Source organism: Spermophilus citellus (assembly GCF_964194105.1).
Source record: "Spermophilus citellus genome assembly, chromosome: 4".
NCBI lineage: Eukaryota > Metazoa > Chordata > Mammalia > Rodentia > Sciuridae > Spermophilus > Spermophilus citellus.
The window spans coordinates 166,850,641-166,873,412 of record NC_138185.1 but is presented as its reverse complement, the minus strand read 5'-3'; the positions used below and the strand labels follow the sequence as shown (position 1 = coordinate 166,873,412).

At 37.5% G+C, this 22,772-nt stretch overlaps 1 protein-coding gene across 5 annotated transcripts in view; it reads right to left on the bottom strand.

Annotated features, from left to right (window-relative positions):
- NIN (ninein) overlaps nt 1–22,772 on the bottom strand; it is a 116,239-nt gene that overhangs the window by 4,254 nt on the left and 89,213 nt on the right. For 2 of the 5 annotated variants that reach the window (XM_081293530.1, XM_081293531.1), the window contains 5 exons: nt 13,638–13,817; nt 11,980–12,129; nt 10,022–10,123; nt 5,679–5,876; nt 1,956–2,069 (listed from right to left, as the gene is read on the bottom strand). In XM_081293530.1, coding sequence (XP_081149656.1) covers nt 1,956–2,069; nt 5,679–5,876; nt 10,022–10,123; nt 11,980–12,129; nt 13,638–13,817 — 744 coding nt within the window. Of the gene's footprint in view, nt 1–1,955; nt 2,070–3,580; nt 4,087–5,678; nt 5,877–7,045; nt 7,107–10,021; nt 10,124–11,979; nt 12,130–13,637; nt 13,818–22,772 lie in introns of those variants that run through there. The other 3 variants (XM_081293532.1, XM_081293533.1, XM_081293534.1) reach the window with 3 other exon arrangements.

Sequence of the window (22,772 nt, the reverse complement as noted above, 5' to 3'; positions counted from 1 at the left end):
TACAACAAAGAGATGAGATGTGAGCAGTTGTTTTTCGTCAGCTTCTCCCTTTTTGCATGGGGCCTTGCTTAGAAGGTATATACTAATCCTTATGGTTAGAACATATCATCTAGGTTGGGGTGGGAAAACTTTTTAGCAGACCTGGAATACTTTTATTTTTGCTCCTTTAATATCTTCAATCTCCTTTCCCATGTTAACTCTTCACTCGACCCCCAATTTCAAGCAGGGCATCTTAAAGAATAAATGTTTAAGGGAATAAAGACCAACTACAAAATGGCTAAATTATTAGCATTTCAAAGGTCAATGATAATTTAGATGACTGGCAGGTATAACATACTAGCATTTCAGAACCTACTCTCTTTTGAAATACCACCTGTCTTTCCTTTTTCCCTCCCTTCTTTCACTTAGGAAACAATACAATGGTTCCTCATGACCTACAGAATAAAATTCCCTTTTGGGATACCAAGTAAGGCCCTCTTTTTCTGTCCTTTCCCGTCTTTTCTCCCAGGACAGTAGGAACTTGCAATATCCATGTATCTATAGATATCCACACCCCACATGGTGACCCAACTTCATGATGCTCTCATAGCCTAGAATGCCCTTCCCACAGTTATTCACTTGTTCAAATCTCACTCAACTCTCAAGATTTGATTTAAGAGACCTCAAGGAAGCTTTCTTGAAATCTCTGGGTTTTATCAAGGTCTCTTCTCTTGTGTGCCATCTACTGAAACAGGGATGACCCTATTTTATATATTTTTGAACCTATCATTTGGTGGAATACTTGGTACCTTGTAGGTGTGATAGAATTCACCTTCCATAGGGGCAGGGATGTAATTTTGTTCACTGCTGCATCTCTAGTGCCCCATATAGGACATGGCCCAAAGTAACTGTGTTGAACAAATGAGTACTTAAAGGATTGAATGGGAAAATGCTCACTGATAGGATTTTCTCTTTCTCCTCTGTTCATTAAGTTATAGGGCAAGGAACATTCCTGTCTACACCTATTTCCAGACCCTCTCTTGGGGTTATCATTCTCAGGTTTTATTTATCTAGAAAAACAAGTTGGGCAATTTCCCCTGCCCCAGTCTGTCTCAATCTTGGTTTCCAGAGAAGCTGATAATACTTTCCTAGGAGGTGGTTCTCTTTGCATAGTTTTTTTTCTTGGGGAGGAGTTTTGGGGATTGAACTCAGGGGCACTCGACCACTGAGCCACATCCCCAGCCCTATTTTGTATTTTATTTAGAGACAGGGTCTCACTGAGTTGCTAAGTGCCTCGCTTTTACTGAGGTTGGCTTTGAACTTGTGATCCTCCTGCTTTAGCCTCTCGAGCTGCTGGGATTATAGGCATTTGCCATGAGTTCCCAGCTCCCTCCTTGCCTCCTTGCGTAGCTCTTTGGAAGATGCACAACTAACCTCTAACCACCGAAGTCACTTCTGCCAACAGCAGTTGGAAAGGATAAGGCTTCTTAGTGGTCTGGCATTTGGGGTCCAGACTTTATACAAGGCACATCCTTTTAGGACAATGAGATACTTTTTGAGCTTGTCATAGCTGTTGGAAACAGGAAAGCTAACTCTCCATTCATTATCCACCAATATCATTTTTCTGTTTGTTTAAATGGCATATTGCTTATGTTGGACAGAAAAAGATCTGTTAAGTATTCATTTTGAGCCACTGAACCTCATCAGGAATGCTTTAGATCCATGTTAACCACTGTTAGCAGATATTTATTTTTTTAAACTTGGGGTGGACAAACATATACCTAGAAGAGTTTTGGAAAAATATAGAATATACAATTTACCTTTTGTGGGCATGTGAGGGAGAGTGAATCCTAAGTTCTTCTAGACATCTATAGAATTTGCCTTTATTAGACAACACGAGTTAGCAAGTTAATGGCAAGAAAGGAATGTTAAAACTGGAATGTGGGGTGGTGGAAGATGTGTCTGGGGAGGCTCACTTGTTCTTTGAGCTGATTCACTTTCTCTTGAAGAAGCCTTTTCACCAGTTTCAGTTTCTGTTCAACTTCTATCATTCGTTCCTCCATGACAGTTACCAGCTGTTCCTGGCTTCCCTGAAGGGAAGAAAAAAAGTATATCATCATTTGAAAATCATGCTACATTTAAAGCACTAGTTGTTTATTCTCCCCACAAGATGCCTAGAGGAAGTACAGCCAATGTTTCACCTTTTAAACAGGAAGGATGGATTTCTGATGAAATGGGGGAGTTCTGAGCACTGCATTGATTGCACATGTCAGAAAAGAAGTCCTATCAGAGAAAGAATCAAAGAGAAAACAAAAAATCTTACCTGTGGTATACCATTGTCCCCTGATAAAAAGAAAAATTCTTAAAACCCATAGTTGAATATCTGTGTGCACTTCATATATAGTAAAATGGGTATCCAAAGTAAATTAAAAGAGGGTGATCAATTCCCATCCTGATTTGGGTATTTATAATATTTTGGGTCTCTCGACAACAAAACAAACACTGAGTTTATTCAGGGTTGCTTAATGTTTCCATTCAGCTTGCAACACACGTCTGTTTTTCTTCAGAAATAAATGATTACTTTTTTGAGGGTGTTAGGGTTTTTTTCTTCATAGTAATCATATCTTCCTGCCAGTTTTTCTAGTCATCTGTTGACTTGTCAATATGAAGCAAACATCTGGATTGGAGGATGGATTTATCATCAGAGTAAATTGAAAATTAAGAAGCTTCCCTCCACAGACAACTCCTAGATAAAACCATTGGGCAGGAAGGGGCCCTAACTTTCTCCCTCTCCTCACACAACAGGGCGAGGTGTGTGGGTTTCTGGAAGCAGAGTGATGTAAACAGAGATTAGAGTCTGACTGATTGTCCCTCTCCTCTGCTGGCTCCCAACCCCTCAAAATTTCCAGAGAAGGAAGTTCACATTTCAAAAGGTGCTTCAAATCTTGTAGTTCAGGTGTTAATGGCTGATGGAACTTAAATATTCCTTTTTTTAAAAATTATTTTTTAAAGTATTGGGGATTGAACCTAGGGGTGCTGTACCACTGAGCTACATCCCCAACCCTTTATATTTTCTTTTGAGACAAGACCTCCCTAAGTTGCCCTATCCTTGAACTCTCCACCTCCTGTTTTAGCCAGTTGCTGGGATTACAAGGGTGTGCCAAGCCACATACTGGCTGCCCTTAAATATTCTTAAAAAGGCATACTTTAAAAAATACTCAGAATGACCAAATGTGTTAAAGCCAAAGTTTGCTTGGATATTAAATAACTAGCATTTAATTATAAAAGAAATAATTAACTCATGTGACTAATTTGAAGATAAAAGTTGTAGGAGGCAAAAGTCTAATGCAAAAAACTGAATTTCAATAAATTGGGCCTTGAACATCTAGACCCAACAACAACTTTTAAATAGTTCTATTTATTTTAAAAGACATATGGCTTTTTAAAGTTCAAATACAAATAAAAATATTTGATTTCCACTTGCATAAAAAAATCAAAATATAAAACCACAGTTACAGAAAATTCAAAGTATACAGAGTACAGCAAAAGAGTGGGGGAAAAGAGGAAAAACAACGGCAGGCATATATTTAAAATTTATTTTATTGTTTCATCAAAATTTTCCTTTTTTTCTGGCAAAAAAGTATTATACATCTTATACAAAACAGTATAAATAACCCTGATTGTCTTCAAATTCCATATATAAAAGTAGTACCTTTTGTTAAAAATAATTACAACTTATGGAATGAGAAAATATATAGAATACATCCTTTCAAGAATCTTAAATCCACACTCTTTAAATGGTATAAATAAAATGATTTGTAACAAGCAGAAATTTGTGAATTTGATTCACAAGATCTGTCATTTCTACATAAATAAATAATACTGCAAAGGCTTAACATAAAAAATCATAAAAAGAATAATTTTAAAGAGCACTTATTTCATGTCTCAGCTTATGCCTCTGTTAGTGTGGTTTATGTGTGTGTGTGGGTGTGTGCATTTGAGAGTCTGCCATAGTAACAAATGCCATCAATAGCAGCCCAGTTTTCACAGGTGCCCAATCCTTCTGTAGGAATCTGCATGCACTGCTCGCTGCTCCGGTAGCAAGGCCTAGAGAAAGAAGGCAAGTGGTATACTTCACCCTGATGTCAAGATTATGTATTTTTAGGGAGTCTAAATTCACACATTTATGATGCAATTTTTCAAAGCACACACATTAACACTACACTACACTACACACGCAAGCAAAGCAACACAAAGGCAGAAGACATTACATCACTCCACACAGACAACGTGCAGATTCCAATAATATTTTGTATTCTTAGAATTAGTGTCAGCTGGGCAATCAGAAATGAGAGAGTCTGAAGTGGTGATCTAGTCAGAGTAGCAGCACCCTTTGCTCTGGCTGGGTTTTTTTTTTTTTTTTTTTGGTATGAAAATTTTAAGTTTTGGTCTAATCCTGAAGCAAATGGAGTAAAAGAATGTTTTTAATTTTTAAATACGGGTGGGTGGGTGGGTTGGGAAGAGCATGCTTTGAAAATAGTGTTTATGGGAAGTCAATGAATAGAATCTTAGTCAAATCATTTAGTTTAGACAGTCCATTAGAAATGGAAGTTAAGGTCGTATAGTTCAATGATATAATAAAGAGTTGAAGCATCGACCATTGCAATTTTAATTTGCAAATTTAATTTTAATACTGGGAAGTTTAAAGCATAAACTTCAAAGTTTTGTTAGGAAGAATAGGTAGCAGGAGTACCAAAAAAAAAAAAAAAAAAACTAACAAAGCCCAGATATATACTAGTAGTAGAGAAAAACAACCGTTCCTATGGATAATTACAGTGCTCATGTAACTTTGCCAAGCTACTCTGAAGGGATTAAGAAAGAGTTGGGAAATTCCTTATCAAACATTATTGGAGAGGTAAGGTGTATAGAAACAGAAGTGCATCTAAAGCAGAAGGAATTTAGAATTCCACAAAAAAATTTATTCCTAATTATGAATTTACTACGTGGGCAAGACCAAAGAGTTATGAAACTTCTGAAAAAGGATGATTATGAATGAAGCACCAAAGAGAAATAACTGTTTGAATACCTAGGTAATATAAGATGGTATTTGGTAGTGACCCAGAATAAGGCTAATTCAAAGCCAACGGGAAGATCTTTATTTTCCTAAAAACCATTTTTCAAACTAGATTATAAAAAAATTGAGCTTAATGATCATATCAACTAAAAAATGTCACCAACTACACTTTCTTCTACCTTAATTGTGAAACGCCCTACCTGTAAATTCCATGGATGTTGGTGGGCCCCACCCGTCTGGTGCAGGAAAGTTAAGTATGTTTTGTTCCTAATGTAAATCCTAGAGCTACACTTGCATTTTTGTAGTATTTTTGACATGAGATGAGAATGATGGCCAAGTGTACACTATGCTCAAGTGATTCTGATGCTTTGTCTTCTACTACAAGTATGCAAAGGAGACCCAGAACATCTTAGAAGTGAAGAGCTGGAAAGTAGTGCTACAAAAACAAAACAAAAACCAGCACTGCAGAACTCTGGATTTGTGATACAGGGAAGTTGTCACTCTCTGAGAGTAGATTTAGGTTTTTTGTCCCCACCTTTGAACTGGTTTTATTTGAACTTTCAAATAAAAGTAAAATTAATTAGGCGATCTGAGTTTACTACTAGAGTTAAAGAACGCTTCATACCTGTGGTGTGTTGGTTTCAGAGGTCCTGTTGTCAAGTTCCTCCTGTAGGTGCTCATTTCTCCTTTCTGCCTGTAGTAGCTGGTGTTGAAGCTGCAGAAAGTGCTCCCTGGGCACCATTGGACAGGCTTGCTGCTGGAGCAGCTGCAGATCCCAGTGAGGGGATGGGCTAAGCATCACAGTGGACCTCAGGTGCTGCATCTGAAGGACAAGGGCAAAAGCCTGGTCAGCAGCAGTGCCTTCTATCACAGAGCTTCCCTTGAATGTGTCAAGCAATAGTGAAGCCTATAAATTTGTTAATGGCCCCACACCCACCCATAGCTTGGAAACAGGACAGCACATGAGCCCGAGAGAGATGTAAATGTGAAGAGCCATTTTGTTTAGGAACATAATATAATCAAGAGCAGGCTTTCTCAAGATTATTAGACTTTAAAAAACAGCACTTCCTCATCTTGAGTGACTGTGGGGGTCTGGGGCACAATAGTATATCTGAATTCCATCTCATTTTTTCTTATGTTTGATAACCCTCCTTTAAAAAAAAAAAAACTGAAGTTAGACTAGGGAAATAAGGGGAGTAAGTGATTATGTTTTAGGCTTGTGCTACTTTACTTACCATTCATAAAGATTCTTATTTTCCAAACCCAAGTAAACAAATTTTTAAAGAATCTTTTCCTGAACTTAAAATTATTTTAACCCATCATTGGTTTATCAATAGATAGTGAAACCCTTAAATAGCACAAGACAGGCAATTCTGGGGTATAAGGCCATATCCTAGAACATCTGGGAACTGGAGGACAAGACAATGAGGAAATGTTACATCAACATGAGAATCAAATTTAGGGAGAGAAAAAGGGGGAGACTGTATTTTGGCCAATGGAGCACGCCACCTCACATCTGTCAACACACGCAACAGACACAGGGCTCAAGGGAAGGCATGCAACAGCATGAGAAGAAGCACCTCCAGGCTTGAGTGGGGGAAAAAGGACTTCTAAAACTCAAACACAATTAAATGCTAAGATGAAACTTCAGAGCCACTATTCATTTCTTTAAATTTCTCCCATTTTGAAATACTTCTAGTTGATTCAGAAAAGCTACCACTTTATTTTCATGAATAAAAAAAATATGGAGAACTATGATCCCATGATTTTATACCAGTGGGATAATTTTCTTCATATAATGCTTTTAATACTGATGAAAATCCTAATGTAAATGCAGAAACGTATTTTACAGTTAAAACAAAATAAAAATGAATACTGGCTCTTACCAGAAGTATTTATTCACTGGTATAGTCATCAGAAATGATTACATGAACAAAGAGTTTAATGAGATGGCCCCATGCTATGAAAATTCATTGAAAGAGAATGTTCTACCTTCACACACTATCTCAGGCAGAGCACTGCACCCTTCTCTGCCACTTCCAACCACTGAGTTCTAGATACAGGTTAGCCATAGACAAAAACAAACAAAAGAAAATCACAGGAGTTAGAAAAAGAATAAGAAAAGTAAGAGTTACAAAAAGAGAAGGAACAGTATCATTTGGTTATGCTATATTCATGAATAAGAGCATATGAAGAGCTAACATTTACATTTTCCTATACATAAATTTAATAGACATTAAAATGTCTTAATAGCTTTACTTTTGCAACTGCATCCTCATTGTTATAATTTGGTTGATTTTGTGTGTGTGAGAGAGAGAGAAGAGAGGAGAGAGAGACCATGGGTACCCATCCCACTATAATTATTTTAAAAATTCCAGGTCTAGTATGGAATGGATCTGATGTTAAAACCCTTGCCACTGGAGATGCAGAATTTGTTTATTAAATATTTTTTTAGTTGTCAATGGACCTATATTTTATTTATTTATATGCGGTGCTGAGAATCGAACCCAGTGCCTTGCACATGCTAGGCAGGCACTTTACCACTGAGCCACCACTCCAGCCCTAGAATTTAAACTAAAACATTTTTGTTCCACTGTCTTAAGTTATTGGCTCTTACAGTGGTGTATAGCAGACTTGAGAACTGCTAAGATGGTCTGTACCACCTCCCTCTTCTTTTTTCAATGTTCAAACTGAATTGTTTATTGAATGCTGCCTCATCTAGTTAAATCCCTGGAGTGGAAGTCAAATTCTAGCCCTAATTCTTCCATCTCCTACTCTGGTAATTTGCACACTTTCATTACACTGGAGTAGGATATGCATTGGATTACATCAGGGACTTTCCAACTTGTATATAGAGAGGAAGAGAGACTTCCCCTCAAGGGAACTTGTACATCAGATCAGATCAGAACTGCCTAGAAAGCTTTGCTCAAATTCCCTGAAACCAGAGACATATCTCTGATGTAGACACATCTCCCTGTCTGCACACCACCCCTAACCTCACCAGGTGAGAATCTCTGCCAGAGAGGAAGGACTACACAGATCCCTCAGGTAAGCTTAAAAAAAAAGATGATGTGAAAGCCATGGCACATCCCCAAACTCGCTTAATGTATAAATACTGTACTCTAATAATCCAATTTATAAGGCCAAAAGTGGGAATGGTTAACGCTTAATGGTTATTCTGTTTAGAGTGATAAAAAGGTTTTGGAAATGGTTGTATGACATTGTGAATGTAATTAATGCCGTTGAATTTTAAACTTAAAATTGGTTAAAACAGCAAATTTTATGTTATGTACATATTTACCACAGTTTAAAAAATTAACAAGGTAATATACCCCAAACCATTTAACTGTTTACTTTAAACATGTGAACACCATATGTGAATTTATAGCTCAACAGAGTTGTTAAAAACTCCAATCTGTATAAATCTAGAGTTAACAGTTCTTATTTCCTAATGGAAGTTTCAACAGAAGAGTGTACGAAATGTTCTCTTTAGTGTTTGAATAGAACATTCATGCTTTTTCCTTATTCAGTTCCAGCGCCGAGAATACTCAATTTTCCTTATTTATTAGCAAATATTTACTACTGATCAGGGGAAAAAATCATAGGGAATTGCTTATGATGGCTAATAATATAAAGTGGGACTGAGAGATAAGGGGGCTTCCCAGGCTTGTAGAACAGGCGGAGAATCAGCCTCTTGGCAGAGCATTTGGAAAGCATCCAAAGGTATAATCACCATAGTAAGTATACCCTGTTACTTCTGAGTTTATTACCAGACACATTGGGCTTAGCTTCAGATATCTTATTCATTGGAATATATAATTATTTTGTCAGAAAAAAATACCTACATCTAAGTGTAGCCTGCAACTCAAGATTCTGAGTGTGTTTATTATATGCTGTCAGAAAACATGGTTTGGGTTTTACTATTTATAATTTCACTAATCTCCCTAGTAGCGGATAAATCGGAGAACATAAAATTGCCAGAAACCTCAATGGTCATTTAAATGTCAATGTGATATGTTTGCCCTTATTTCCCACATTATAAAACTAAGCATTAATTTTTAAAGTCAGCTAGCATGTATTCAGCCTTATAAAAAATATTTAAATATCTCTTCTGTCCCATAATTCTGGCTTAAAGATATTTCTATACAATTTTTAAGAGCATAAAAGATATTTTCTATACATACTTCTCTACCTTATATAAAATTTACAGTTAACTAAATGTTGGATTAATTAAAATGCTTTTATCTATCCAATGCAAAATATCTCAGTCTAAGTTTTACTTATTAAGGAGGGCTTATATATAAGTCGTTTTCAATGGTATTCAGTATGTATCACTAGGTAAACTGACTGAAATTCAATGTCCAAGCTGATAAGTTTTCCAAACATTTTTACATTGATCAGATGTACCTCCCAAAAGGCAGTGCTGTGGTATAAGTGCAGTAATGAACAAAGGCAATTCGTCCCCCCAGGGCTTGGGAGTGAACCTAGGGCCTTGCACATACTAGTGAACCTCGGCCTTGCACATACCCAGTCCTACAATGGCAATTCTTGAAAATGAACTTAAAAATGGAAATGCTCTCGGATTCCCTGGATAGATTTCCTAACTGAAGAGGTTGTTAGTGAAATACAGGAGTATCAGGACACTGTTAAATACACACCTATGCTGAGAGCTCTAGGCCCCTTGGCCAATATCAGGCAGAAGTTATTGCCACTGAATTTGTTGAGGTACAGGTCTTGGCATTTTAGGATATTATTTCCTCTTCTGAAAAGCAGTATGGAGTTACCTGATCATGTAATTAAGCAAAAATGTCTATTAAACTTGCTAAGATAGATCAAAGAATGCAGCTTGGAAGTATACTCAGATTTTCAGGACAGGAATTCAATGCCAGGTCTAGTTTCTTCCAACAAATGGCTCATTCATGGATTAAAATATTCTTCATAGTTAAGGCCATTTGCTTAAAAACTTACCTCCAGTAGCTGCTCATCCAGTTTCACTTGTTTCTTTTTCAGGCCTTCATTTTCCAAATGAATTGTTTCTAATTCTCGTTCAAGGGAATTCATCTGATTAACCTGTTAAAAAATAAAATTCTTTAATAAGAGAAAACAAACAAACATGAATCGCTCTATTTCATTTTGGTAAATTTGTATTAGTCAGAAATCTTGATTCTTGGAAGAAAATCAAGATAATTCAGCAAAGAAAAACAATAATGCAATTCAGTTCAATGCTGATATTTAAGTCATCTGGGTTGAACTAAAATTTAAGTAATGTAGATATCTTAAAAAATATATTTTTAGTTGTAGATGGGCACAATACCTTTATTTACTTAGTTATTTTTATGTGATGCCGAGGATTAAACCCGGTACCTCACACATGCTAGGCATGCGCTCCACCACTGAGCTACCATTGCAGTTCCAGTAATGTATGTCTAATCACTACTTCTTGCATGTAACAGATTCTTTAAGGTAGTTGACTTTTAATCTCTGTGTCATCCACTGTAAGAAATATGTTTTATTCTATAACCCCAAACCCACACTGTATGTGTATATGTGTGTGAGCACAGTTACTAGTACATGTCACAAAAAGAAAATGTTTATTAGGTAGTAATTATCCTTACCAGGATCCCTATACTGATATTTCCCAGTATATTTCATTAATAAAAAAATGCTGATTTTTAACTCAGTTGATTTAATGATCCTCTACTATAGATCTGCAGTGGGGAAATCACTGTCTTGAGAGTATATAAATCTTGGTTTATATAACTCCTTTTTCGATTTTAAAGATGAAATTATAAGATTTTATGGGTATCCACTTTTGGAATTCTCTTTATTATAATAGAATCTAATAAGCTACAGGACACTGGGATTCAGAGGATTGCTAAGTAGAAAACATGACACTATTCTAGATGATTTTTGCTTCTATTAAAAAGAGCCAAGGACAGCAGCTAACATTTCTAGGTCCATTTAATATTCATTGTTATTTTAAAACCCATCTTAAGACTTTTCACTTGGTGAGATTATAGATGAAACCTACTCTTTTTCTGACAACTTTACTTAAAAGTAACTGTAATTTCAACTGATATTTCAACTTAGCATACCAATTTTCTTACTACAAATGGTTATACTTTCACAAGTAAAAAAAATGAATATAACAAAATATTGCTCATTCTTCCCATAATTTTAAGCAAATTTTTTTAAAAATAGGCATCTGTTCCATTGGCTCTTTTTTTTAATATACCTTTATTTTATTCATTTATTTTTATGTGGTGCTGAGGATTGAACCCAGTGCCTCACATGTGCTAGGTAAGCACTCTACCACTGAGACACAACCCCAACCCCTTAAATGGTTTTTAAGAAGAGGAGGGTATTAGAGAAAACTGAGTTTAAGTTTAGGAAAAGAAAAACAAGTAACAACAGAAATCATGAGAATAACATGATCTAGAACCCTAACTCCATGAGAAAAGTATAGAAAGCAACTGGAGCTGGGCTACAAAAGTTTGGCCATGTGGTAGCCAGCCTCCAAGATGGCACCCAATGGTTCCCACCTTACAGTCTGAATCTGTCATGTAGACTTCTCTCAGACCATATCAGGACTAATCTGGGTATGTACAGACAATAGCAAAAGTGATGGTACGCCACTTCCAAGATTATGTTATGAAAGGCAGTATAGCTTCTCTCTTGGTCTTTTGGTGCCGTCTGTCTCTTATCATCACCTCAAGAAGAAATCAGCTGCCACATTTGGGCTGGGGTTGTGGCTCAGCAGTAGAGGGCTCACTTAGCAGGTGTGAGGCACTGGGTTCGATCCTCAGCACCACATAAAAATAAATAAATAAAATAAAGTCATTATGTTCATCTACAACTAAAAGAAAAATTAAAAAGAAAAACAAATAGCCCAAGTATACACATAGTGTATACCTCCCCAAACTCACCTTCTTATTAGTAGGAGATTGTTCTTTCTGAAACTGATCACATTCTCTCTTTAAGTTCAACTTTTCTTGCTCTGTGGGTTTCACAGTACCTGATGGGTTTAGATGTTTTTGGTGCTTGGAGGGAAGAAGGTTGGATTCCAACTGACGAACCTAGCAAAAACAAATGTTAAGAGGAAAAAATGGTTATGTAATCATGTAGCCAGAAAAAAATAAAAAATAAACATATGGGGCTGGTGTTGTGGCTCAGTGGTAAAGTGCTTGCCTAGCATGTGTGAGGCCCTGGATTCAATTCTCAGCACCTCATAACAATAAATGAATAAAATAAAGCTCCATCAACAACTAAAAAATATTAAAAAAAATAAACATGCAAATAAAGTTTTAATTCAGTACTTGGGTTCTGTGTCATTAAAAGTCTTTTCTTAGCAGGGTGCCTGTATTCCTAGCTTTAGGGAGTCTGAGGTGGGAGATCATTTGAGCCTAGGAGTTGGAGATCAGTCTAGCTAGGCAAGATAGCAAACTTGACCACATATCAGAAACCAAAAATGAGAGCAATAAAAAATGTTTTTCAGTCTAGCTTGCCAATTTTTTTTTTTTTTGGTACCAGGGATTGAAGCTAGGGGTGCTTAACCACTGAGCCACATCCCTAGCCCTTTTTAAATATTTTATTTAGAGACAGGGTCTTGCTAAGTTGCTGAGGCTGGCTTTGAACTTGTGATCCTTCGGCCTCAGCCTCCTGACAGGCTGGGATCACAGGCATGCGCCATCGCACCTGGCTTAGCTTGCCAATTGTTGAAGCTTACTTTTATGGATTTCCAATGATCCTTTCTAGGTAAATCTGGTTGGGTCTATAAACCCAACATCGGACAAGGTAGAAGGGATCTATCAAGACTCCAAGGGTCAAATTGTGATGTGATTATCAAGATCACAGACATAGCAGTCCTAGTCCCTGCAGCTCTGGCATGAGTAAAACTTTCAGAAGTGAACAGTCCCATCTGTTCTGTATCAGACTGCTTGTACCTGAAACAGTACATTCGCACTATTAAGTTCCATGAGGACAGGGACCATGTCTCTCTTGTCCCCCACCATGGCTTCAGTGACAATAGTTTCTAAAGGAAAATCTGTGACTCTCTAGTTTCTCCTCAGTAGAGGTCCTGAAGCACAGATTAAATATAAACAGTGAACTTAAGAGCAGAGGTAAGGAATTCAAGCATAGTTTGTTGGTTGGAAAAGATCTTTAAAAATCACTTTAACCTTGAAATGCTGACTCTAACTAACTCCTTATAAGGAGCTAGACCCATAAGATCTGAGTCTAATTTTGTCATTTTTGTAACTTCTGGTCTGGGCAGCTATCCAATTGGAATAAGAACTATATGGTTGACATAATTTCTACCAGTCTATATTTTTTATAACAGGATTAAAATCACAGATTTATTTTAATATAGAACTCCTTATACAAAATGAAAAAAATATTTTCTAAACATACTTGGATAAAATTATATGTAAGTAAATGATAAATGATACACTCTTAAAATAAGTCTTCTTTCACAGGCTACTCAAATCTGTACCCTAGAACCACTTCAATCATATCACACATTCATTTTCATATCAAACTAATCCTTTTCAGACATATGTCATGATGTGCCAGCCTTTGGAGTTACCTTTTCCCGGGAGTGTGTGAGTTCTGCTTTGGTGTTCTGTACCACAGTCTGGAGTCTCTCATTCTCTTGCCAAAGCAGCTGTTGTTCCTCATTTATCAGATGATCCAACTTGTCCCAAGACAGCCTTTTCTGCTGGCTATGGAGCCCTGATGGATGGGTGGCTTTTTCTGGGTCCCAGTTCTTAAGAGAGAATTGCAGAGGTAAGCCTTAAAATGACCCTGATGGGTCATTTCTGTTTTAAGAATTGTATCCTATTTACCTAATGACATCAATACTCATTAAGCACCTTTCAACCTTTTTTGTGTGCCTAATATGTATAGATATGAATAAACTATATTCTTAGAATATAGATATGATATGAATATAGATATGAATAAAACTATATTCTTGAAATTTGATTTTAAAAATCAGGTTTGGAAATTCTCTGTTCAAAATGGCCTTTGGGAAAACTGGCCAGTCAGGTTCAATAGCAAATAGGATTATAGAGCAAATCCCAATTACTAATAGGACCCAAGTATATGGAAGTTGGTGGCATGAAAATTGCCTTGTTCTTAGGAAGTTATCTTTGAACCCATATAATACTCTTTTTCAAAAAATATACATATATTTGTATAGATATATACAAATGGACACAATGGCTTTATTTATTTATTTAATGTGGTGCCAGGGATCAACCCCAGTGCCTAACGCATGCTAGGCTAGTGCTCTACTACTGAGCCCTAGCCCCAGCTCCTGAACCCAGATTTACTCTTTTGACTAACAGAAAACACAAAAGGAACTCTGAAAGGCACTGCCAACCTGAAACCTTTTACCAGCCAAACTTTTTTGTTTTCACATATGCAATCATATCCCTTTTTAGAATCCAAAAACACATATTGTCCATGTAATTGAGGCCTGGATTCAGGAATGTGCTTTAAATTAGCAGAGTGATATATTTTTTGAATCTAAAAATAATTTTAAAAAACAAAAACAAAAAAGCAATACACCTAAGTAAGTCTCCTCCCTTTTAAGCTAAATATGAAAAATAAAAAAGGGAGAATCTCATTTAGAAAAAAAGTCAGCCCAAAAGTAATTTTTAAAATACAAACTACATTATTTTTAAAAAGTACCACCAAGAGATAAAAATAACTGAATTAGTGCCTACTTTCACTATAGACAAAATCTTAACATCCACCTAAAGACTAGCATCTATAAAATTCTTAATTTACTTGTATACAGATTGATTAGCATTTGTGATAGTTTAAGATGAGACACTTTCTTTTTTTTTTTAGTTGTTGATAGACCTTTATTTTGTTTATTTATTTTTATGTGGTGCTGAGGATTGAACCCAGTGCCTCACACATGCTAGGCAAGTGCTCTACAACTGAGCCACAACCCCAGCCACTTTCTAACAACACTGTAATGTGCCAGCTAAGGCTTTAACCAGCTCTTCCTGGTTTTCCTGGTACCATAGGTGAAACCCATTAGGTAGCAATGAATTATCTCCTGAAATTCACCATTGTTGTATTATGCAATAGTTTTCCTTCTCAGGAAAAGCTTACTTTTCTTGCAGCCCTTGTGTGTGTTTCTTGATTAATTTCTTGTAATGTTTTTCTTGACTTAATTTTTTTAGTCACACTAAAAAATAGAATGCTCTTACATATCAAAGTTTGGAAGTGTTTTAATTTCATTACTACAAAACTCAACTCAGCTATGGTCTTTTGACTTGTTCAATACCAAAAAAATGACCTTTTGATATACTTTATATTTTCACTTATATGATGTTCAGAAACAAGCATCTCTGACCTATGGTGACAGAAGGTACATAAATCCGTCCCTTCCCAAGAGCCTCTCCTCTCACTGGTTCAGTGGGCACCCACATGGAAAGTCAGTTTGGCCCCAGAAAAGTGACCGTGAAACATATTTGCTGAGAACTTTAGGCAGTGGGAAGAGTGATCTGCTCGGTAGAGGGAGGCAGAAAGTACTTCCATTCAAAAGTGTAAGTTTGCCCTTTGTGACAAGGAGTGAGACTAGCTGTGTGTGGATTTATGAAGGGGCTGGGACTGGTGGATGCTTGGAGTCCCTCAGCTTGCCACCCCAGCTCCCTTTGGCTTGGTCACCTCCTGCAAGCTTAGAGGAATTCAGAGGCTACAACTGCTGTAGTTTGGACACTTGCCATATCCCTGAGCACATCGACTGGGGGTCTCAGGTCCAAGAGGGCACAATCCAGATAGATCCACAGGCTTGTTTGGTGGCCATGCTCCACCTTCCAAGTACAAAAAAATAAGCATTGGGAGTGAATGTAGCTGAGCTGTGGATAACTTTGCCCTAGCACAAGCTAGTGGGCAAGGAAGGGTGGAGCTCAGCCTACAGACTGCCCTAACTGGTTTGGCCCCTTTGTGTTGGAGCTGAGGAGGAACACACAGGACTGAAGCTGTAGCCTGCAACCTCACCCCCCCATGCCTCGTGGATTCCAAAATTAGAAATCCCACAAAAAAGTATATCCACTTAAAATACTTTGGACAAAAGGAATCTTAGCCTCTTTTTGTTTCTGCCTTCATTATATTCTATATTGTTTTGTTTTCCCTCATTTTATACTTTTATCTAATTTTATATTAAATTAAAATTATTTAGATTTTTTCTTTCCTTCTCATTTTTATTTCCTCTTTTCTTTCTTCTTCTTCTCATTTCTTCTCTTTTCCCTCCCTTCCCCACTTTTCAATATTTTAGTACTAATTTTACTTTAATTAATATGTCCTAGTGTAGCTTATTCTATATTATTTCCTCTCTTTGATTAGTAGACCTTTAGAGGTCACTTCTAATAGGGTTTTTTTTTTCTTTTTAGATGGACACAGTATCTTTATTTTATTATTTCTTTATGTGGTGCTGAGAATAGAACCCAGTGCCTCATGCAGGCAAGGCAAGTGCTCTACCACTGAGTTACAATCCCAGCCCTCAAATAGGTTTTTATTATATGTTGATATCTGATTTGTTTTTATTTTTTATTTTTTTTATTTTTATTTTTTTTTGTTTTTTTTTATTGTTGGTCGTTCAAAACATTACATAGTTCTTAATATATCATATTTCACAGTTTGATTCAAGTGGGTTATGAACTCCCATTTTTACCCCGTATACAGATTGCTGTATCACATCAGTTACACTTCCATTGATTTACATATTGCCATTCTAGTGTCTGATGTATTCTGCTGTCTATCCTATTCTCTACTATCCCCCTTCCCCTCCCCTCCCCTCCGCTCCCCTCCCCTTTACTCTCTCTACCCCCTCTACTGTAAATCATTTCTTCCACTTGTATTATTCTTCTCTTACCCCTCCTTTCCTCTTATATGAAATTTTGTATAACCCTGAGGAACACCTTCCATTTCCATGTGATTTCCCTTCTCACTCCCTTTCCCTCCCACCTCTCATCCCTGTTTAATGTTAATCTTCTTCTCAAGCTCTTCGTCCCTACCCTGTCCTTGGTTAATCCCCTTATATCAAAGAAGTCATTTGGCATTTGTTTTTTAAGGATTGGCTAGCTTCACTTAGCATAATCTGCTCTAATGCCATCCATTTCCCTCCAAATTCTATGATTTTGTCATTTTTTAATGCAGAGTAATACTCCATTGTGTATAAATGCCACATTTTTTTTATCCATTCATCTATTGAAGGGCATCTAGGTTGGTTCCACAATCTTGCTATGGTGAATTGTGCTGCTATGAACATCGATGTAGCAGTGTCCCCGTAGTGCTCTTATTAGGTCTTTAGGGAATAGACTGAGAAGGGGAATAGCTGGGTCAAATGGTGGTTCCATTCCCAGCTTTCCAAGAAATCTCCATACTGCTTTCCAAATTGGCTGCACCAATTCGCAGTCCCACCAACAATGAACAAGTATACCCTTTTCCCTGCATCCTCTCCAGCACTTGTTGTTGTTTGACTTCATAGTGGCTGCCAATCTTACTGGAGTGAGATGGTATCTTAGGGTGGTTTTGATTTGCATTTCTCTGACTGCTAGAGATGGAGAGCATTTTTTCATGTACTTGTTGATTGATTGTATATCCTCCTTTGAGAAGTGTCTGTTCAGGTCCTTGGCCCATTTGTTGATTGGGTTATTTGTTATCTTATTGTCTAATTTTTTGAGTTCTTTGTATACTCTGGATATTAGGGCTCTATCTGAAGTGTGTGGAGTAAAGATTTGTTCCCATGATGTAGGCTCCCTGTTTATCTCTCTTATTGTTTCTTTTGCTGAGAAAAAACTTTTTAGTTTGAGTAAGTCCCATTTGTTGATTCTAGTTATTAACTCTTGCGCTATGGGTGTCCTATTGAGGAATTTGGAGCCCGACCCCACAGTATGTAGATCATAGCCAACTTTTTCTTCTATCAGACGCTGTGTCTCTGATTTAATATCAAGCTCCTTGATCCATTTTGAGTTAACTTTTGTGCATGGAAAGAGAAAGGGATTCAGTTTCATTTTGATGCAAATGGATTTCCAGTTTTCCCAACACCATTTGTTGAAGATGCTATCCTTGCTCCATTGCATGCTTTTAGCCCCTTTATCAAATATAAGATAGTTGTAGTTTTGCGGATTGGTTACTGTGTCCTCTATTCTGTACCATTGGTCCACCCGCCTGTTTTGGTACCAGTACCATGCTGTTTTTGTTACTATTGCTCTGTAGTATAGTTTGAAGTCTGGTATCGCTATACCGCCTGATTCACACTTCCTGCTTAGCATTGTTTTTGCTATTCTGGGTCTTTTATTATTCCATATGAATTTCATGATTGTTTTATCTATTTCTACAAGAAATGCTGTTGGGATTTTGATTGGCATTGCACTGAACTTATAGAGAACTTTTGGTAATATCGCCATTTTGATGATGTTAGTTCTGCCTATCCATGAACAGGGTATATTTTTCCATCTTCTGAGGTCTTCTTCTATATCTCTCTTTAGGGTTCTGTAGTTTTCATTGTATAAGTCTTTCACCACTTTTGTTAGGTTGATTCCCAAGTATTTTATTTTTTGGGGGGATATTGTGAATGGAGTAGTTGTCCTCATTTCCGTTTCAGAGGATTTGTCGCTGATATACAGGAATGCATTTGATTTATGCATGTTGATTTTATATCCTGCCACTTTGCTGAATTCATTTATTAGCTCTAATAGTTTCTTTGTAGACCCTTTTGGGTCTGCTAGGTATAGAATCATGTCATCTGCAAATAGTGATAATTTAAGTTCTTCTTTTCCTATTTTTATGCCTTTAATTTCTTTCGTCTGTCTAATTGCTCTGGCCAGTGTTTCGAGGACTATGTTGAACAGAAGTGGTGAGAGAGGGCATCCCTGTCTTGTTCCAGATCTTAGAGGGAATGCCTTCAATTTTTCTCCATTCAGAATGATGCAGGCCTGTGGCTTATCATAGATTGCTTTTACAATGTTGAGGTATGATCCTGTTATCCCTAATTTTTCTAGAGTTTTGAACATAAAGGGATGCTGTACTTTGTCGAATGCTTTTTCTGCATCTATCGAGATGATCATATGGTTCTTATTTTTAAGTCTATTGATGTGGTGAATAACATTTATTGATTTCTGTATATTGAACCAGCCTTGCATCCCAGGGATGAATCCTACTTGATCATGGTGTATAATTTTTTTGATATGTTTTTGAATCCGATTCGCCAGAATTTTATTGAGGATTTTTGCATCTAGGTTCATTAGAGATATTGGTCTGTAGTTTTCTTTCTTTGAAGTGTCTTTGTCTGGTTTAGGAATCAGGGTGATGTTGGCCTCGTAGAATGTATTTGGAAGTTCTCCCTCTTTTTCTATTTCCTGAAATAGCTTGAAAAGTATTGGTGTTAGTTCCTCTTTAAAGGTTTTGTAAAACTCTGCTGTATACCCATCCGGTCCTGGGCTTTTCTTAGTTGGTAGTCTTTTGATGGTTTCTTCTATTTCCTCTATTGTTATTGGTCTGTTTAGGTTGTCTATATCCTCCTGACTCAATCTGGGCATATCATATGACTTAAGAAATTTATCGATGCCTTCACTATCTTCTATTTTATTGGAGTATAAGGATTCAAAATAATTTCTGATTATCTTCTGTATTTCTGAAGTGTCTGTTGTGATATTGCCTTTTTCATCCTGTATGCTAGTAATTTGGGTTCTCTCTCTTCTTCTCTTTGTTAGCATGGCTAAGGGTCTGTTGATTTTATTTATTTTTTCAAAGAACCAACTTTTAGTTTTGTCAATTTTTTCAATTGTTTCTTTTGTTTCGATTTCATTAATTTCAGCTCTGATTTTAATTATTTCTTGCCTTCTACTTCTTTTGCTGTTGTTTTGCTCTTCTTTTTCTAGGATTTTGAGATGAAGTATGAGATCATTTATTTGTTGGTTTTTTCTTTTTTTAAGGAATGAACTCCAAGCAATGAATTTTCCTCTTAGAACTGCTTTCAATGTGTCCCATAGATTCCGATATGTTGTGTCTTTGTTTTCATTTAACTCTAAGAAGTTTTTAATTTCCTCCTTGATGTCTTCTAAAACCCATTGATCATTCAGTAACCTATTGTTCATTCTCCAAGTGATGCATGATTTTTCCTTCCTTCTTTTATCGTTGATTTTCAGTTTCATTCCATTATGATCAGATAAGATGCATGGTATTATCTCTACTCCTTTATATTGTCTAAGAGTTGCCCTGTGACATAATATATGATCTATTTTTGAGAAGGATCCATGTGCTGCTGAGAAAAAAGTGTAACTACTTGATGTTGGGTGGTATATTCTATATATGTCAATTAAGTCTAGGTTGTTAATTGTGTTATTGAGTTCTATAGTTTCCTTATTTAACTTTTGTTTGGAAGATCTGTCCAGTGGTGAGAGAGGTGTGTTGAAGTCTCCCATGATTATTGTATGGTGGTCTATTAGACTCTTGAACTTGAGAAGAGTTTGCTTGATGAACATAGCTTCACCATTGTTTGAGGCATATATATTTATGATTATTATGTCTTGTTGGTGTATGTTTCCCTTGAGCAGTATGTAGTGTCCCTCTATATCCCTTTTGATTAACTTTGGCTTGAAATCTATTTTATTAGATATGAGTATGGACACTCCTGCTTGTTTCCGCAGTCCATATGAGTGGTATGATTTTTTCCAACCTTTCACCTTCAGTCTGTGTATATCTTTTCCTATCAACTGCGTCTCCTGTAGGCAGCATATTGTTGAGTCTTGTTTTGTGATCCATTCAACTAGCCTGTGTCTCTTAATTGGTGAGTTTAAGCCATTAACATTTAGGGTTATTACTGAGATATGGTTTGTTCTTCCAGCCATATTTGTTTATTAATGTTACTAAACCTGATTTATTTTCCTCTTTGATTACTTTCCCCCCTTTACTGTCCTACCTCCCACTGTTGGTTTTCAATGTTATTTTCCATTTCCTCTTCCTGTAATGTTTTGCCAAGGATTTTTTGAAGAGATGGTTTTCTAGCTGCGAATTCTTTTAACTTTTGTTTATCGTGGAAGTTTTTAATTTCATCTTCCATCCTGAAGCTTAATTTCGCCAGATACACGATTCTTGGTTGGAACCCATTTTCTTTCAGTGTTTGAAATATGTTATTCCAGGATCTTCTAGCTTTCAGAGTCTGTGTTGAGAGATCAGCTGTTATCCTGATTGGTTTACCCCTAAATATAATCTGCTTCCTTTCTCTTGTAGCTTTTAAAATTCTCTCCTTATTCTGTATGTTGGACATCTTCATTATAATGTGTCTAGGTGTGGATCTCTTATGATTTTGCACAGTCGGCGTCCTGTAGGCTTCTAGGATTTGGGATTCTGTTTCATTCTTCAAGTCTGGGAAGTTTTCTCGTATTATTTCATTGAATAGATTGTTTATTCCTTTGGTTTGGAGCTCTGTGCCTTCCTGTATCCCAATGACTCTTAAGTTTGGTCTTTTAATGTTATCCCATATTTCTTGGATGTTCTGCTCATGGTTCCTTAACAGTCTTGCTGAGCTGTCTATGTTCTTTTCAAGTTGAAATACTTTGTCTTCATTGTCTGATGTTCTATCTTCTAAGTGATCTACTCTGCTGGTAGTATTCTCAATTGAGTTTTTAAGTTGGTTTATTGCTTCCTGCATTTCTAGGATTTCTATTTGTTTTTTATTACCTCCATCTCCCTGTGAAATTGATCATTTACTTCCTGGATTTGTTTATGTAGTTCCTTGTCAAAGTGATCTTTCATTGTCTGATTTTGCTGTCATGTCTTCCTTGAGACTCCAGATCATCTGAAGCATGTATATCCTGAACTCTTTGTCTGACATTCCATCTGTTGCAGCTATTACCTCTTCTAAAGTTGAGTTGACCTGCATTGCTTGTGGTCCTTTCTTTCCTTGTCTTTTCATACTGCTTGCGTTTCTTTCTGCTTGGTGAAACTGTTGTGTTTTTGAAATTTTCCCCCTATTTATTTATATTGCTCTTGTATAGTTGGGAAATCTCCCTTGCAGGGCGGGTAGTGGCTGTGCTCCTCCTCTAATTAGGGTGATCTGTCTACCACGCTGGTCGGTCGCAGGTCTGCCCACCCTGTAGGCGCGGGTGGCGGCTCTGCTCTGCCCCCACTCCAATTGTGGTGACGTAACTACCACGCCCTCGGGTCGTTGGTCCTGATCTGGATGTGGGCGGCGGCTCTGCTCGGCCCCTACTCCAATTGGTGTGACGTGTCTACCACGCTGGCAGGCCTCTAGGCCTGTTCCGCCGGTGGGTCGCAGGTCTGCCTACCTTGCGGGCTCGGGCGGCAGTTCTGCTCAGCCCCCACTCCCAGTGGGGGTACCTGACTGCCTCTCCAACGGGTCGCTGGGCCTTTTCCGGACACGGGCGTCGGCTCTGCTCCACCCCCACTCCAACCAGTGTGACGTGACTGCCTAGGTGCTACTTGTCCACCACGCTGGCAGGCTACCGGGCCTGTCCTGCCAGTGGGTCGCAGGTCTGCCTACCTTGCAAGCTCAGACAGCGGCTCTGCACAGCCCCTACTCCAAATGGGGCGACTTGGCTACCGCGCCGTCGGGTCGCTGGTCCTGTTCTAGGCGTGGGCGGCTACTCTCTTCGGCCCCAGCTGCAGTTGGAGTGACGTGATACCACGCCGGCAGGTCACTTGGCCTGCTCTGGGCGCAGGCGGCAGCTCCACTCTG